At 51.2% G+C, this 18811-nt stretch overlaps 1 protein-coding gene across 3 annotated transcripts in view; it reads right to left on the bottom strand.

The window, feature by feature from the left end:
* The window catches only part of Mgll (monoglyceride lipase), a 102443-nt gene extending 85133 nt beyond the window's left edge, over nt 1–17310 (bottom strand). Inside the window, exons 1-2 of one of the 3 annotated variants that reach the window (XM_041633698.1) lie at nt 17158–17310; nt 15948–16092 (exon numbers count right to left, since the gene is read on the bottom strand). In XM_041633698.1, coding sequence (XP_041489632.1) covers nt 15948–16072 — 125 coding nt within the window. In that variant the 5' untranslated portion in view covers nt 16073–16092; nt 17158–17310. Of the gene's footprint in view, nt 1–15947; nt 16093–16549; nt 16908–17157 lie in introns of those variants that run through there. The other 2 variants (XM_041633688.1, XM_041633707.1) reach the window with 2 other exon arrangements.
* Nucleotides 17311–18811: the final 1501 nt, after the last annotated feature.

Below are 18811 nucleotides of genomic sequence, written 5' to 3'. Positions count from 1 at the left end.
GCAATGGAGCAGGAGAATGCTGTTTATGGCCAGGCTCATCCAACGTCTAGGCTCTTAGTGAGAGGGGACGACGGCAGGTGCACGCCTGTGCGGTGTCTGCAGAGGATATGAGATCCTGAGATAACTTCAGAGATACAGGTGGTTGTGCACTGCCCGGGGTGGGTGCTGGGAACCGAACTCTGGTCTTCAGCAAGTGCTCCTACCACTAAGCCATCTCTCCAGCCCCATTATTTCCTTCAAAGACAGATTTAGAGTGGCGGTGGTGGGGGAGGGGAGAGAAACTGAGAATATAAAAAGCAAGCCAACATGAATAGCACTGACTCAAACCAGCGGCTGCAGGTGAGTACTGAGGTCAGGCCAAAGTTCACATGGAGCCTTGTGACAAAGTGACGGACCTAAAATGGCTGGATGTGAGTCCAGCCTACGAAGTGGCCTCAGTGACCTCAAGGGGATGAGGAGCCAGAACGCCTCATTGTCAATGAACTTCAAGGCCTGCAAAGTCTCAGGGCCTAGCTCAGCTCTGGCCAGCGGGTTTCTATCCAGAGGCAGCTCAAATGTCACTTCTGCCCAAAGCCGATCTGGCCACCACAGTTGTTGGCTGACCCTCTCCCTATGCTTGCTATTCCATTCTCACAGCTGTTCTCTCTCTTGCCAACTGCCACCTCCCTGGGGACAACTCCCTTCCCCTGCCACTGTCACCTGTATGTATAGAGGAGCAAGTCAGGTTTACTCGCTGCACCACTCCCCCAACTAGGGATTGAACTGGCTCATTTTAGGAGAGTGTGGGAGGTTAACAACCATTACCCAAGCCAGTAAGTCTACCCATTTATCAAGGATTTGTAATGAAAATGTTCGTAAAATATGGAGGTGGTTTTACTGGCAGCAGCAGAGTAAAACCGCCCCAAAGAAGGTGGAGGAAGGGCGTCTGGAAGAGGAAGATATGACAGCAGTAGGGCCAAGCCATCCTCAGGAGGCCCTGGGAGGAGGTGGTTGGAATCTCTGGGTGTATGGGACCCTGGAGGCCATCCCCGCCCCCAGAGAGGACAAAACATCCAACACAGAGCTCAGAGGAACACTGGTGAGGGCGGGTCTGTGCCACACAGAGGCTCCCTGAAGGTTCTCCCGGGGAGATGGGCCCAGATTCAGAAGCAGTGCAACTCAGGAGCAGGATAACAGGAGAGCAGGTAGGGCTACTGTGCCTGATTGCATCGGCAAGAGGCTCCCTGCCATCCTATAAGAAGGTGCTGGGCTTCATCTTATGTAATTTTTTTTCCTGGAAGGAAAACAGCATGAACTCCCCAAGGCTGCAGATGGCTCCAAGTTCTGGGTGGTGAAATGCCAAGCGGATGGCAGCGAGCAATTAGGAATTTATGGAGCATGCAGGAGAGGTGGGGAAAATGTCCCCATCTAGACACGTGATGGGGCGTATGAGCTCAGCTGTGACCTAAGTGGGCAGTTGCATTAGGCCGGCCTCACGAGAGCAGCTGCTGGATTTGGACACTCATGCAGGGTGGACAGAGTGTGGACCAATAGGTTGTCCAAACCTGCCATCCCTAAGTGTGGGACCTCAGTCACTAAGTCTTCTCAAGCCCCAGTATTTATAAAATGGGACCGGAGGACCACAACTGGAGAGGTGGCTTAGCAATTAAGAGCTGCTCTCCCAGAGGACCCAGGTTTGATTCCCAGCACTCCCAAGGTGGCTCGCAACCATATGTAACTCCAGTTCCAGGGGATCTGACACCCTCTTCTAGCCTCTGCAGGCCCTGCACACATGTGGTGCACATATATGCATGTGGGCAAAACATTCATACACATAAAAATTTAAAAAAAGAACCTTAAATAAAACTGTAGTGCCCATTTCCCATCTGGGGAAGAATATGGCCCACAGTGGGTCACACATACAGTTCTGGGAATGTATTCATGTGGCAGAGCCTGGTGTTGGAGAGAGAACAGGGCTTTTAAAACTGGTAACTATGGGCTCGGGTTGCATTGCTGTGACTTAGTAGCCTCTGTCTGAGACTTACTTCTTACAGCAATAAAATAGAAAGAGAATTATGTTAATCACCTAACAGGCACCATGTGAGCCAGAACCAAAATACCCAGCAGCACAGCATGCACTGGCCTGTGTAGCTTCTGTCACTTTGCCAAAACTAACACAGGTTTAACTAAAACCTGATACAGAAGGAGTCTAAGAAAGACGTATTCATGGAACATGTGCGTTCTGCACCTCTCTGAAGTGAACCGTGGAGGCTCTCTGAAGTTGTGGTCTCAGCGGAGAGAGCTCGCCCATGCTCACTTTCTGTGTGCAGTGCACCAGACAGGCAGACAGGGTATGAACGAGAGACTGCCGAGATCCCTCCTCTGTGATGCTCTCCAGCCTCTCAGGACAGATAGCTGATTGCGACTCTAGTTCCTGGCACAGGCACCAGTGGCTTCTCTACCTGCCTTTCTCCAAGCTGAGGGCTCTCAGCAGAAGGTAGGGCTATGTGGCCGTCAAGGTTTCTACATCCTAATTCCCAGCCCAAAGTTTGTCATACAGTGGATGCTTGCAGAGGGCCATAGGGGTACACAGCTGGTTGACAGCTAGTGTTCCGTAGGTCGACCCACCAGACGCATGACTCTCTGTTGGGGAGACCTGCTGAACCCTAGCTGTCGCCTGCTGTATACCCCCATGGCCCTCTGCATGCTCCTCCTCCTTTTTTGCTTAATAAAAAAAGAATCTACTATTTTGGCAGTGGGAACTCTGCTTTTCTCTCTGGTTCACTCCTACTGGAAGTCTCCAAGGTCTTTCCAATAGAGGCACACGAGAGGCCATCTCCAGCCCATCACTGGCTCCAGCCTTTGCTTCTGCCCTCACCAGGCCTCTGCTGCTGTCCAGTCCCCAGGGGAACACATATCCTCTTCGCTCTGATCCCACAATCCTTCAGTCCTCGTTCTTCTATAAGGCCCTTCAAAACCTTCCCCTACAGTGGTCCTTTGGCAAAAAGTTAGAAATACAGAAAAATCTAAAAATTACCCATTGAAATTCCACGCCCCAGAGCTGACCACCTCTGCCTGCTCATCCCTTTCCACCTCTATTTAAAGGTGTCTTAGACGCACCGCCAGGACAGCCGGTGGAGGAGCCATGGCCTAGAGGCAATGCGGTGAGAGGCAGCCACCTCTCCTCACTCCTCAGCTCAGGGGAAAGGTGTGGGAGGGCCTGACATCAGTTGTGGGGTTCTGGTGCTGCCTGTTATCAGGTTGGGACAGGTCTCTTCTTTCTAGGATATTTGGTGTTTGAAATATTGAAAAGTTATCAGATCTTGTCAAAAGCCTCTTCCATATCAAGATGATCATGTAGTTTCTGTTTCAGACGATTAATCTGTTTAGTTGTACTTTTTCAGATATTAAGCCATCTTTGCATTCCTGGGACACACGTCACTTGAGATGTTTATCTTCTTATTGTTTTTTAATGTTGCTGAATTCAGTTTGCTGGTTTTTATTTATTTATTATAATTGTGTGTGCGTGCTATAGCACATATATGGAGGTAAAAGACTAACTCTGCAGGGTTAGTTCTCTCCTTGCATTTTTACACGGGTTCTAGGGATCAAACTCAGGTCATCAAGCCTGCATTCTGGATTTTATTTGTTTTTTTTTCCTTCTCTCTTCATAGGAAATGCTGGCCCAGTTTTCTTTCCAGGTAATGTCTTTAGTGGCAATGCCAGCTCCTGGGAATGAGTTAGGAGAGTTCCCTCTCCTGACTTGGTTGGTGTTGGCTTGATGTTGCTTTTTAGGAAGGTTTGTGAAGGGCAGATATCACTTCTTGTCTGCTGATTTCAACAGGGAAGCCATCTGAGCCTGGGTTTTCCTTTGGGGGTAAATACTTGTTACCTGTCATAAGTCTACTGAGATTTCCTATTTATTTTTGAGTCAGTTTTGGTAGTTTGCATAGTCCTATAAATTTCTTCATTTTTGCCTAAGTCATTTATTTCATTTTTATCTATTCTTTTATAATTATCTTCATTTTTAAAAATTTGATAGTAGCTGGGTGGTGGTGGCACATGCCTTTAATCCCAGCACTAGGGAGACAGAGGCAGGCAGATCTCTGTGAGTTTGAGCCCAGCCTGGTCTACAAGCACTAGTTCCAGGACAGGCTCCAAAGCTATAGAGAAACCCTTTCTCAAAAAACAAAACAAAACAAAAAGAAAAAATTAGTAGTAATGTCTTCTCTCTAATTTCCTGATTCCATTATTTAAGATTTAAGTCCTCTCTCTCGTCAATTTAGTTTAAATCTCGTCAATTTTGTTGAAGATTTCAAATAGCCAACTTCAGATTTATTTTCTATCTTTCTCTTTAGTCTAATCGCTTTCTGACTGAATCTTACTGTTTCACTCTCTTCTTGCTTTGGCTTGGTATGCTCTTTGCCCGGTGTCTTAAGACAGAATTTCGGTCCCATGAGTCTCTGGTTAGAGACTCTCTGAGTGACAAGGAGAGAAGGAAAACACAGGAACACAGAACTGTTGGGGTGGCTCTCAGCCCTGTGGCTGCCTCAGCACTGACTTCCCTATAGAAGCCAACAGCCTCATAACGATCCTCTCCACGCCTCTTGTCATGGGCGCAACATAACTCCGACCTGCTGTCCCTTTCCTAGGCCCAACAAGGCTTCCCAGAGCTCAGGCTGGCAGACTCTCCTCCCTAGAGAGCCAAGGGGTTGTCTCAGCAACGGCTGCCTCACACAGCAGACTTGCCCATCCCTGACCCAATCACCATGGCCAGGAAAATGAAAGCCAGGAAGGGCTAATTTTGTTACACGATGATGCTCTGAGCAGGCTGGGTGAAGGCCCCAGAAACACACAGGCCACAAGTGGAGAAGAGATACCCTCTCGATGTCACGCACTGTTGTGGGAGAAGGCTCAAGGGACAGCAGGGGCATGCATGACCTGCTGGAGTCTGTTCTCGGTGTCTGGCATCACCCTGGTTATCTGTGCTCAGCCTCCAACATGCCAGGTGTTCCCTTCCTCCTCCTGGCTCATGCTCCTGAGAGCATTAGGACCATGAAACATTTCAAACTCCAGCAGCCCCAACACTCCCGTCATGGAGGAAGGTCATTGGTTATAAAGAAACTGCTTGGCTGGTCCTCATAGGTTAGAACATAGGTGGGTGGAGTAAACAGAACAGAATGCTGGGAGGAAGAGGAAGTGAGCTCAGACTGGACAGCTCTGCTCTCTGGAGCAGAGTCGCCATGCTCCCCTCTCCCGGGCAGACACGACAGCTCTGCTCTCTGAGTCACACGCAATGAAGTTCCGACCCAGGATGGACGTAGGCTAGAATCTTCCCAGTAAGACCAGTGCTACACAGTTTATTAAAGATAGGTTGATCGGGATATCAGAATTAGCCAGTAAGGGCTAGAGCTAATGGGCCAAGCAGTGTTTAAAAGAATACAGTGTCTGTGTAATTATTTCGAGGCACAAGCTAGCAGGCGGCCGGAATGCTGGGGACACAGCCCCACTGCTCCTATTTACTACACTCCCGCTCACCTCCATCCCTGGCCCAAAGCATCAGAGCCCAGTGGTGGCTGAGATGCACAGCTAATTCCAATCTCTTCATGGGGACTGAGGATTCCCGGCCCTTTCCCACTCTGCACGGCACAGCAGTCTTGTGCTCATGTGACTGTCACGTGGGTGCTGCAGCCTTGAGTTATGGTGTGGCTGGACCCAGAGATGAAAAGGAAGGGAGCATGTCTGGGAACCCTCCAGAAGGTTCTCCCATGTCTGGTAGCTATCACTGAACCTGAAAGCTAGCCTTGGCTGCAGATGACACTGGGAAAGAGAGGGGAGAACTATGTCTTATTAGGAGCAACCCTCAGTCCTGCTCACCCCTGGGGCTGAAATAAGTCAGAAGGCATGGGGGAAGAACCCCAGAAAAGGCCAAGTCAGGGCCCTCACTCTCTACAGACAGGGCTGACTTTTGGAATGTTTTCTCTTCTGTCAGCTGCTGCCCTTGGACTGAGACTGCACAAAGCAAGGGACAGCCCCACAGGCTGGGGTTTCCCCCAGGGTCCCCCTAAGAAGCACAGATGTGAAAAGGCAGGCTGCTCATCCAAGTCTAAAAACCCAGCCATATGGAGCTGGGAAGATCCACCCAGTTGGTTTGGCTGTACAATGCCATCCACAACATCCAACCTCAAGAGCCCTGAGACTCTGACAGCTTCCACTAAGGCCCACACACAAGGCCCAGGTCAGCACACAAGTTAAACAGGCTGTTAAAATTAAGCAGAATTAACTAAATGTGCAGGCCAAGGACACAGCAAGAAGGCTGCCTTCTGTACTCAGGGGCAGTGACCTCGGAGAAGCCAGCCCCACCCACAACTTGATTTTGGACTGCCAAGCTCCAAAACTGTCAAGAAATCAATTTCAACTTTTTTTAAGTCAACTGTGTGTGGCATCTCAATAGAAGGATCCAAGCACTCAAATGCATCCCCATTCCAATCTGGGCCCCCAATCAGCCACTCCATGCTCACCTGCTGTGTAGTGGGACTCATTCCCAAAACCCTTTACAGTTTCAGAGTCCCATATCTTTTCCCACATCCAGGTCAGTACAAAAGTGGTTCCCTGTTGACTAGAATGATCCTTTATACCTCCAAGACCCAGCTGAAACCTGTCTGAATTCCTCCCTCAAGCCCCAACATAAAATTCCCGACTTTTCCAAGCAGACTCCTCAGGGGCCTGGCACTGCCTCCCTGATCAACATGCAGGGCATCTTCAAGGAAGAGATGGCATCTTTTGTCTCCACGGAGAAACCAAGACGCAGGTGTGGTGCCCAGAGAAAGCTGTGCCATAGAGGATGGCCCAGGGTGTCTGTGGGCCCTCCTCTGCTGCCCTGGGAGTTACATGTGCAGTCCACCCCCAGGTCTTGGCATCCATGTGGCTCCCAGGCTGAAATGAAAACAGCCTTGATCTGCAGTTCCACAAACCCTGCATCTTCCCAGGCAGCCTCCCACGCATGTCATAGCGAGGTTGGTCAAAGTGCTGCTACCTGGTAAGGGGCTCTTGTGGATGTCCCCACTCCTGAAATGACAGCCATGGGCTAACCCTTCTGAGAAAAATTCTCCTTTCCTAAAACTCCATTGGGGGCTCTGGGAATTGCCCGGGTCCCTAGTCACCCCACTGAGAACATTGGGAGGAGGATTCACGATTGCAACAAACATTTTGGTGTCTTATTTTGTTCCAGAAGTTGGGAGACACTGGAGACGATGGAACAGAACATGAACAATGACTCCTTCCCTGGAGAAGCTGACAGCGATGAGCTCTGTGCTTGTCATGATACTCGTCCTGACGCGCTGGGCTCTCACAGGCCCGCAGCAGCTAGACCAAGAGACCCTATACTGAGACTTGGGTGAGCCAGAATAATTTTTTTTCCTCTTTTAATTTTATTTGCCTCAGTAATTTGACACGGCAACAGGAAAATGGCTAACAGACCCTGAAACACTGTTACTCCAAGCACAAATCTGAGCTAGTCTGAAGGATGGGGCCAAGTGGAGCAGCACTGGGGTGATCCTACCATAGCCCCCCATTGCTGGGCGTGTGAGTAAAGCCATCTTGACCAGCAAGCACCCTTCCAGCCTGCCATACTCACACTCATGCTGCCGCCACAGAGACCTGCCAGGTGGTGCCCTCGCAGACCCACAACTTCTGAAACCATGCACTGAGCCACTGCAACAGAACATGAGCGAAGACACCCTGACCACTTGAGACCTGGTGGGTGCACTGTACTGACAGCCTCACCCCGTGCATCTCCCAATAACGAAGGAGAGAAACTCACATGCAGACCGAGAGTGCTTAACACTGGGACCACTGAAAATCAGTTTCTTTAGGCTAGACTTGACTGCTAGGTGTGCCTCTGGGAGCTGTCCTAGTCTCCTTCCCGGCAAGAAAGATCACACTAAACCTCACAGATGGGACAAATAATAACAACAATGAAAATAAAAATTAACAAGATACAAATGCCAGCCACCTTCTCTTGGTAGGAATATAAATGAGTGTGGCCAATAGAAAATGACGTGGGCCTCCACTAGACACCAGCAACAGAACTGTACCCCGTCTCCTCAAGGTACCCTGCAGAAGTCACTACAGCAAAGACAGGCCCACAGCAAGCTCCTGTTTACTGAACAGAATGGACAGATAAAGAAAATAAGGAAGTGATTCAGCCACGAAAAGGAATAAAATTGTATCATTTGTGGCACTGTGGATGGAGCTGTGGGACACTGTGTTAGATGAAATAAGCCAGGCACAGACAGACAAGTTCTAAATGTTCCCACTCCCATGTGGAAGCTAGGAAATTTATTTCATAAAATCACAGAATGGGCTCACTAGGAGCAAGCGGGGGGGGGGGGCAGAGTATGGGGAGAAGGCAGTAACCAGGGGCAGGAGTAAACACAACAGACTAGCCATTACTGTGGTCTCTTCAGGTCTGTGACCAGTGCCATGAGGGAAGCAGAGGATGATGGGACAGCTGTCTACAGGCAGCGATGTGTATGCACAACCTGGAAAACGGACCTGCTCTGACAGGGGGGACTTCAGCCAGAAGCAGTTCCCTCACTTCCTCCACCTTCCTGTCCATTAACTCCACCCCTGTGTCCTGCTTCACTTTCTAACTCTGTGATAAACATCACAGCCAAAAGCTTGGGGAGGAAAGGGTGTCTCTAATCTTACCATCACTGAGGGAAGTCCAGGAGGGAACCTGGAGGCAGGAACTGAGGCAGGGGTCATGGGGGAGAGCTGCTAACTGACTTGCTCAGTTTGCCTTCTTTTGCCTCCCAGGACCACGGGCTCAGAGGGCAGCACTCCCCACAGTGGGCTGGGCCCTCATCAATCATTAATGGAGGAATGCCCCACACACTCTCTTATAGGTCAGTATGATGAGCCTCAGCCGAGGCTCCTCTTCTCAGATGACCCAGTGTGTGTTGACAATCAAGCAGCACACTCCATGACTATCCACAAGCCTCTGGAAGTCCCCAAGCTAAGGGAACCTGTGATTACAGGGACATTCCATGCTCGAATCTGTTCTTCTCCCAGCTTTTATGTCCCGTTTTCCTTTCTTCCTTTCCCCTTCCTCCCTCTGTATTTCCTCCCTCTCTCCCCCTTTCCTTCCTTTCTCCTTTCCTCCTTCCCTCCCTCTTTCTGCCCCTTCCTTACTTCCAGTGGGCTGATAAGGCTAAGATCAAATGTGAAGAAGCTAGTGTGGATCTCACTGGGGACCGCGACAGGGACCATGAGGCATAAGCTCTCATCACCACACCCGCAAGCCTCTGTGGAATGAGAGCAGAGCTGGGTGGCCAGTAGCACCAAGGCATTGGGAGGCATGGCAGGGATGCCGGTCTTGGACAGCTGCAGGTGGAGCTATGTGTATCTATGGCACACAGCTCTTTATGAAGCCCTCAAATACACAGAGCACAGTGTTACCCCAGTTTCACCCATGATCACCATGTAGTACCATCCGACCCCCACAGCACCAGGGCTCTGAGAAACGAAAGGAGCCACCTCCCAACAGGAACCTTGGATGACTCTAAAATATGGAACAAGGGTCATCTTGTGACCTCAGCTGTGAAAACTTGCACCACGAAAGACCCCCCCCCCCCCCCACTGCACAAAGACATCAAGAGCCTGGCTTGCAGGCACAGACAGAGTGCTCCTGGGATTGCAGTCTGAACCCAAAGGTGCCGACAGACCATGGAGGACAAGGCGTCCATTAACAAAGGGGCTCATTTTGCTATCTGCCCTCTCAGACTCCGTCACCAAACAAAGCCAGATTTGTATCTGCAGAACATTCTTACAGCAACTGGGAGAATTTATTCCTTAACGAAGCCGTTGGGAAAACCAACCCCAGAACGGCAGCAGCCTCTACTCTTCCCATCAGAAAAATCTCTGCCATTCGAAGAGTCTTTAAAAAACAGCCCAGAAGGGACGGCCTACTTAACAGCAAGATGGTTTGCTAATGCACAGGCAAACACACCAGCAGGAAAATAACAGCTTCCTGCGAGGGAAAGAGACTTGTGGAAATTCTTAAAATAGGCCAAAGAATAGAGAGGTGCTTCTAAACGGAGGTAGGGGATTAAAAATAGCTGTGCCGCTGGAATGTGCACAGTAGGGCCCACGTTCGCTGGGTTGTGGGGTAACAACAGGTGCTAAATCCTGTGGTGATGAGCTATGAGGGCCCACACTGCTCTCCTCCACTTCTCCCACTGGCTCATTCCAGATCTGTTCCAGCAAGTGTCCCAGCGCTTCCTGAACAGGGACTAAGTGGCCAGGTGACACTGTCTGGGCTCCCTGGGCCCTTGGGTGGTGAGACTCTGTGGATGACCTTCCCTCCCTCCACACGCTTGGTCTTCATCTCCACCCTCTGGGACAGCCCTTCTTCTTCTCACTCGTATCTCAGCCAACACAAGCAGCCGGCCAGCACTGAGGGCTGCTGTTCTGCCTTGCTGCTTGGCACCTCTGCCCTGTCTGTCCTTCTGGAGGATGGACACTGCAGAGGACAGTAGGTAAAAGAAAAATAGCTGAAATCCAGCCCACACTCTGCTTACCAGCCTTTGATGTGAAGGCTGTCCATGGCATGTAGTTTCACAGGCTCCCTCTGTCTAGCCTTTGCCACACGGTATCTTCACACACACATTCTCTCTCTCTCTCTCTCTCTCTCTCTCTCTCTCCCTCTCTCTCTCTCTCTCTCTCTCTCTCTCTCTCTCTCTCCTCTCCTCTCCTCTCTGTTTGGCAGAGTGCCATGGCCCGCCCTCTCCCCACCTGCTCATATGTCTGGTGAGTGGGAATGGCCATGCTAAGTGACCTGGGAGTGAGAGCCTAGGGGTAGAGAAGAAAAGCAGAGGAGACCCAGCGCAAGCCTGAGTTGCTGGAGTTCATCATAGAACTAATTGCTAGAGCTGAGCTATGGAAACCTGGCCATCTTGATTCTCATGCAAGTCACCAGAAAGCAGCACAGAATAGCCATGGGAAGGCACCCCAGGTAGGTGTCAACTAAGATGCCTAGCCCCAGGTGACATAAGTTCAGAAGGGGTACAGGGAGATGGAGACATTAAGACACAACCTGTAAGCAGATGCCCTGAACACAGAACAAGCAAACAGGGAGGCAAGAAAGGGATAACGACCTGGCCCACATCTTGTTTGGAGACCCCAACAGGAGAGAAGGCTGAACTCTAAGAACAAAATTTCTGCTGGGCGATTCCAATTCTTCACCTCCCTACCTGCCTCCAGATGGCTGGAAGGGACCCATATCCTTGACAGATGCATAACCAGGGTGAGGAGGGTGTTATGGGGGGGGGGGCAGAGGAAGTGACATCTGAATAAGCTTCTAGCAAGTGGCTTCTTCCCAGATAAATTTGCATAGGTGGGAGGAAGTGTTTCAGGTTGGCACTGGCAACATTCCAGATGGACAGAGACCACAAAGAAAGGAGGACTCAAGCTGTCTAGGTCAGGGGTCACAGAGGTCCCTCAGTAGAGCCCCACTGAGGAGCTGGAGAAGACCAGCAAACAACCGAGCTCCAGCTCCCCACAGAGCACCAAAGAGCATGGCATGCGCACACAGGCGTGAACAAACATCACCCTTGGCGTCCATCACCCGTGTATGCCCCTCATAGCCCCACCCTACACTCCACATCAACAGAAAATCTTGGGGACGGTGCAGGTGGCACATGGTCTGAGCCTGGCCTCGCTGGGAAGTACCAATGGGGGGGCATCTCTAGCAAGGACACGAGAGGGCTTGAGTTCTGGAGTCCGAGTGGTGTGGACATCTAGAAATACTGATAACAATGGAAAGATTCAGCACTTGCCAAAATCCAAGGCTGGGCCTTACAGCCAAATGTAGACCAGCCCACTGGTCCATGTGCCTCAGAAAACATCTGAGACTGGAGTGGTCACGTGTGAAGGCTCCCTCAGTTAGGGTCACAGTGGCCACAGAAAACAAAGCATGAGGGAGCAAGGGCATGGACGGCCAGCAGACCATCAGGCTGGAGAAGAGAGTGCTGGGGTCTGGCTCAACCTGTCCACTCAGCTTCTCCTCCAGCAGATGAAGAGAGGCCCTCCTGCCTGGAGCCAGCAGGTGGGGCAGAGCTGGGTAATCCTGTAATTACAGAGTAGACTCCAGCCTCAGTCACAAGAAGCAGATGAGCACTTTAGGGCCCCATCACCAAGTCAGCACTGTTCTCAGAACAACAGAATCCCCACCCAGAGCGCTCACTCTTCTTGAGAACAGCTATGTGACTCTCACTCCTGATTCAAAGTTTAACTTTGTAGGACTGATGGCCATTTGGTGAAAGGAACAAAAAGGTAATCCTAGGGCATGGCACAACCATAGATGTCAGTTCAGGAGAACGTATGGCCTCCTGACCCGCTCCACAGGCCAGTGGCCGTGGCCCTGCCCATCAGAGGGAGCTTGCCAAAGAGCCAGCAGTTGACCTTGCCAGCGTATGGAGTCTGAGTAAGGCAGCTTGTCACCTGGGGCGGTATGAGTGCTTCTCTCCTAGTCTTTCCCCAGGACAGACATATCTTTAATCAACACGCCACTTATGATGTGTAAATAATTGTGAATTACTTTTCCTTTTCTTTTCGCCCTATGAAGTGATCTTTATCCTAACCCCAAAAATGTAAGACTTAATTTAGAGAACACCTACCAGGAAGGTCAACGTTGGCCATGACTAGTGATCTGTCTAGAAGAGTAACTGACAGAGGATCTGAAGAGTCTAGAGCAACCCAGCAGGGGCAGTCACAACACCGTGTGTGTTTGTGTTGGGTTGGGGGTGAATGTGGGTCTATATGCACTTGTGCACCTATGTGTAGAGGGCAGAGGCCAACCTTGGAAGCTGCCCATCTTGGTTTTTGAGACACATTCTCTCACTGGGACCTGATGCTCAGTGCACACAGCAAGGCTGATTGCCTGTCTCGGTCTCCCGGGCACTAAAAATACACATGCCTGGCCACTACACTGCTCCCAGCTTTTTACAGGGGTTCTGGAATGGAACCCAGATCTTCACTCACGCGTCCACAGTGTCACTGCATCGTCTCCACAGTCTGCTAGAGGCTTTATAACCCCGGATCTCTGCTCCTTCCTGGGAAAGCAGCCACAGTAGCAACTACGCTGCTTCCCTGTAGACTGGTGTGGGCATTAAAGAGATCAGGAATGGACAGGGCCTCGCCCCAACTCTGACCCTTTCTAGGTCCTCCACAAAATGAGAGCCACAGTAACACTACGGCTATAGTAGTTATTTTCATGACTGTAAATACATCTGGATGCTTAAGGCCTCCCTTGACGTGGGAGTAATGATTAATGGAACCCAAGATTCCAGACTACCGTATTAAAATCAGCAAGTTTGCACATTCGCAGTGTAACAACTATCCCAAGAATGTGCTCTTCTTCCTTAGGGTCTGGAGAGTTTACCACACGTAAAGACATAATCAGCTTCCCCTGTAACAAGTCTCTCAAGAGCAGCTCGCTCTCCTCTTCCTCCCATGGGAGTTTTAACCAACTTCCAAGAAGTAGGTTGGGCTGGTTTGCCAGCTTGTGGCCAGCAGACTCCTGTAACTTTGTTGCCTGGGAACCTGCAGAGCCAGTCCTCCAGGTAGTGAGGCCACTCAGGTAAAATATCCCAGCAAGTGCTCTGGGAAGGCCCAGGGGATAGGAGGTCAACTGACCAAAAAAGCAGCTTAACAAATGCCAAATCTCAAAGGCAGACACGGGGCCCTGTGGGAGACAGGCCCCAGGGCTCCATGGGCAGGGCAGTCTTCTGAGGTTCCAGGTCACAAAGAAGCAGGTGCACATCACTAGGCCAGTGAGACAGGGGTGGAGGTTCAGTCTCTTTGTTCTTTTCTCATCATTTCTTCCCCTCTCTCCTCCTGACTGGGAGGAGGCCTGTTAAGCAAGAGGAGGCCCAGATTGCACTGAGGGAGGGGAAAGGGCCTGGGGTAAGGGTGGGCTGAGGTACCCTCTCTTCCTGCCAGCAAGTGGGAAGTGCTATGTGTGCAATGGTATTTTGGGGTCTCTCAGACCATGAGAGACCAAAGCTTGCCAAGCAGCCACTCCTGTGGCTGAGACCTGGAGACTCCTGGTAGCCCCCTGCCCTAAGCCCCACTTCTCTGTTCCACCATGAAGACACTTTCTCCTGGACCACTAAGACCTCTCCAAGGTCCATTACTATAAGGAGCCTTCCAGGACAGTGTTGTCCCAACTGGTCTCAGTTGGTTGTGAAATGTTTCCAAGACTGGCTCAATCAGAGGCAGTTTCCCAACCCCAAAGGTAGTTCAACAACTGAATTCTCTCCAGGAGGTGGTGGCAAGCCACGTGGACATTGGGATTCAGAGAAAACTAGCTGCGTTACTTGTGAAACCATGGTGGGACCCCGGACCTGCCTATCCTCTCTGACAACACAGAGCTAACAGCATGGGAAGTGGCCAAGCCACAAACAGTAATGGCTCTGTGGCTCTGTGGCTCTCTTTAGTTCATGCCTCCTGCCCTTTAACTTGGTTTTTTCTAGACGCATGTTTCTTCCACATCTTTGAGCCCAGTAGCTGCCAATGTCCAGGCCTGTTTCTGTGCCCACTGCATCCATCACAAGACAGATGCTGACTTCCCAGAGCCAGCTCAGTGGAAGCCAAGATGTTGGGTTGCTGTCTCTAACTGGAGCAAAAGCAAGTGAGCCGGGGAGCTGCCTGCATCACAACTTCAGTGGGGAGATTGTGAAAACCACCCACAGCTAAGGCGAGGGCAGCCAACTTGGCCATTCCTGGCCCAGTCCATCTCCCTTCCCCCCGCTGAAGACTGCAGGCTCTGTGTTTCACTGTGAACTGGGGCACTGTCACTACTCCACCAACAAAGCCTCCAAAGGTTGAGGGTGGACATTAACGACGGACTTTCATTCCCGGCTTCCCCTCCTGAAGTGATTAAACTGCTCGCTGTAGAAGAACTTGTTAGAAAGTAAAAAGAACGGAAGGTGCTGGCGCTGGTTAAGTCGGAGTGAGAATTAATGATTAATGGGGGTAGCAACGCTCCACACAGCACACACCTGCACACTCTCCTCTACCAGCCTGTGCACCACTGCCCACTGTGGGACACACAAGGCGGCAGCACACTGGTGTGGCTGCCCTGAAGCTATGACATGAAAAGTCACTATCTTTGTGCTGTTAACAGGAAGCCAGCTGGGCCGCACGCACCTGGTTGAGAAAGACACCCAGAGCCCCCGTGGGAGACACACACATACCCCCCCAGGGTCCCACGGAACAAGTAAGCCTCCTCTGACACTGGGAACAGGAAACAGGAACAGTCACCAGGCCAAAGCGGTCACAGATACTCTCTTCCCCGAATAACACAAACGAGCAGGGCTTTTCCTGCTTCGCCCAGAAGGAACAGGGTGGCCAGAGAGCACTGTCTGGCTGTGTTCAGCCCCAGCCTGTTTCTAACAGTGAGACAAACCCTGGATGGAAAAGCGGGGAAGGGACAGAGTGAACTGTTTGGGAAGGAGCCAGGAGACACCAGACCCGTCTCACCCCAACTAGCTGGGTATCATCTCTGAAACCCAGAATTAAGCAGGAATAGACAGCAAAAAGTAAAATGTACATACACACATATAATTTTAGTTTTCTTATGAATTCAGTGGACTTTTTTTAAAATTTGGGTTTGCTTGTAAATGAATGCTTCCAATAAGAAATTAATTCCAATAAGAAATTTTAAAAAGTCATGTGAATCTCTGAAGAGACAGCAGAATCCTATTGTAGCTGTAGTGAAAAGGAGAACTCTTGACCCCTCATCTTTAAGAAAATCGTCTGTTAAGTACAGCTCTCAACTTCGCTAACACTGCTGTGCCCAGGTGTTAACAGCACGGGAGACAAGTCACAGAAAGGGTGGACCCCACGATGACCAGGGAAGAGAGCAGGTGCCACAAAGGAGGAGCCATAGGGAGAGGACTTACTTGGGTGTGCCACTGGGCTTCCAGTACCTACAAAAGAGGTACTGTCCATCTGCGTTGACCAGGTGAGGCAAGTCCTGGTAGGGAACATTCTGTGGAGTTCGCCTGGGAGAATTTGCCTCAGGCATCCTGCTGAGGTCTCCTGGCCCTTGGAAGAAAGGTGGACATATTCTAAAGTCAGAAACACACTCATGCCCATTTGGGAGGAAAGGAAGCAGTGTTCAGAGTCAGGACTGTGGCTTTTTTTTCTAAGCACCTCAATTTGATATATATTTTTTAAAATTACATACATTTCTTGCAAACCTCTCCAAGACTGAAAATCCCATTTGTCCTTAAGAAAATGCTCACTTTATTTTTTTAAAGTGCCTCATTACAGCCCCTCCCATATGTGTTTATTTTAAATCATCTCAGGAAACTTCATCTTAAAGACTGTTTTAGCTGTAATCAAGCAGAAATTATAGTCAGTTCCGTGGGTACAAAGCCCCAGCTGCAAGGACCCATCTCTCCTAAAATCTCCACTGAGTGGATTCTAGGGGGCATAATAAGTAGGTGACGCGCCCCCGAGCGATTTTTCCCTTCTGAATGCCAAAGATGCCATGACAAACCTGTTTCCATTCCGTCCTGGCTTTCGCATTCCACTACCGCCACAGCCTCGAATATCAGCGCCAGGCGAAAGAGGGCTGTTCCCTCATCGCGGCCGCAGGGCAGCACCGCGGGGTCTGCGCCCTCCCCGCCTGTGCTGCAGGGGTGCGAGCAGCTCCCTCCTGCCTCTCCAGCGCTAGCTCATGTCACCACTTTTCCAGAACACACCCCTGAAGGGGTTCCGGGAGCGAGGAACAGCCGGTCCCCAGCTCGGAGCTGCAGCGAGACGCGCTCCGCGGCACCGCGCATTCGCGCAGATGCGGGTCCCCGAGCAAAGTCACCCCGATTCTCCGACAAACTTTGCCTCCTGCCCGCCCGCGACCGCGTGGGGAAGCAAGCCCCGCGGCTGTCATCGGCACGCCACACGCGGCGGGGACTTGGCCAGTGTTCCCACACCGGGCTGAGAAGATGTAGTTGACTGGCACAAGTCGGTTTGGGGGTTGGTGCGAGGGCGCGAGGGGCGCGCTCACGCGCACGAGCTGACACGCGCGCACACTCATGCGCAAGCACACGCGCGCAGGGGACCCCTGGCGGCGGCTCCTATCCTGAGGCAGGGGCGGGAGGCAGTTACCCGGGCCACGAGCGCCGCTGTCACGTCCCCCGAGCACCACGCGGGTCCGGGTCTGCGGCAGGCTAGAGCCAGACTACTGCGCGCGGCCGGCTGCGCGGCGATAGGGCGCGGCGTCTGCGCCGCCACTTTATCCCCAGCCGCTCGGCGGCGGGGGCGGCCCGCTGGGTGGGGACGCGCGGGGAGGCGGCGCCGGGGGCCCACGTGTGCCTGGCCCCCGGGGAGGAGCAGGGCACCGCCCGCCGACCTGCCACGCGCTCTTCCAGGCCCTAAGCGGCAGCCGCAAGGGGAGTGTCACGGGGCCCTGAACCGAACTAAGGGATTCTTCTAGCCCAGGCGCGCAGGCAAAGAGCACTGACCCACACACAGGTACCCTGAAGCAGAAACATGCTCCCAAGTACTGAATGCGCTTGTTAACAGATGCACACGTGCGAGACTCACATTCAGATAGCACAGGTGCGGGCACACCCAAACGGACATAAGGACACATCCTGAGGATTCTTCCCCCAGATGCTAGCTGTAAACTGCTAGTGCTTACTGTGCTGCACACAGGGGCACGTATGAATGCCACGGTTACATGAATACAGGCACACTCCCTAGACATTATACACACAGATAAAAACAATACACCACGTGCACAGAGTAGACTCGAAAACTACAGCTCTTATCTTAAAGAGAATAAGAGGTTATTCTGGAGCCATTTTGCGTGACGATAGCCTGGGAACACAGACTTAGGTTACCTCAAATTCCATGTTCCAAAATGGAAGCAGTTTCGGGAAGTTTTTATGGTTTTACAGAACAGAAGAAGTCACAAATCAAGGCAAGTTTAAAATACATTTGAGGGGTACACCAGAGAGACAGGCACCAGAGATAGGGAAGTTTCCTACAGGTTCAAGATGCTCTCCCAAGGCATTCTTGGCTTTTGGGTTGGAAGAAGCTAGCTGTCCTGTTAAATCTGTAGAGTCTAAAAGGGTTTTATCTATTGTCACAGATGTTAGTTCCGACAAGAAAGGGAAAGGAAGGAATGGCTATTCCAGAGGACCAGAATTTCTCCCAAGAAAGGGTAATACCTCTTTGAACCTGCAACATTTCAACCTCTCCCGCAGTCCTGAAATACTAATCAGTCAGTATCTGCAGACAGTTTCCTTTTAGGTCTCCTTCACAGCCAGACACAGCAGCTTCTGTCCGGAACAGAGATGAACAGCACACCACACACACCAAGACAGGCATTCACACACAAGTTCTTAGAACCCCGGAGAAGGAAACAGACCTCTCTCTCTCTCTCTCTCTCTCTCTCTCTCTCTCTCTCTCTCTCTCTCACACACACACACACACACACACACACACACACTCCATGAAGCCTCTTCTCCTAGGTGCCCCAAGAGCAGGGTCCCACCAGCACAGCTGGCTATGTGGCTGTGGAGAGTCTGGAATGCGGCCCTAAATTTACAGCCTGTCCACTGTGTCCTAGGCCTGACACCTGTGAGTGACAGCTGCAGTGGAGCCGGAGGGATGACCCTGACCCCTACCCACCTCCACAGACCTTCCAGAGCTTTCTTCTAGGCCAACCACTTTGCCAAACAGCAGTATTGAATAGTACCACTGTTGTGTGACTCAGTGGTAGTGACCATGGAAGTGAGGCTGCGGCAGAGCCTGC

This window comes from Microtus oregoni, unplaced genomic scaffold (assembly GCF_018167655.1).
Source record: "Microtus oregoni isolate MIOR12 unplaced genomic scaffold, Mior012 000002F_ref0000024, whole genome shotgun sequence".
Classification (NCBI taxonomy): Eukaryota; Metazoa; Chordata; class Mammalia; order Rodentia; family Cricetidae; genus Microtus; species Microtus oregoni.
The sequence above is the reverse complement of the archived record's forward strand: the minus strand, read 5'-3'. Positions and strand labels throughout refer to the sequence as shown.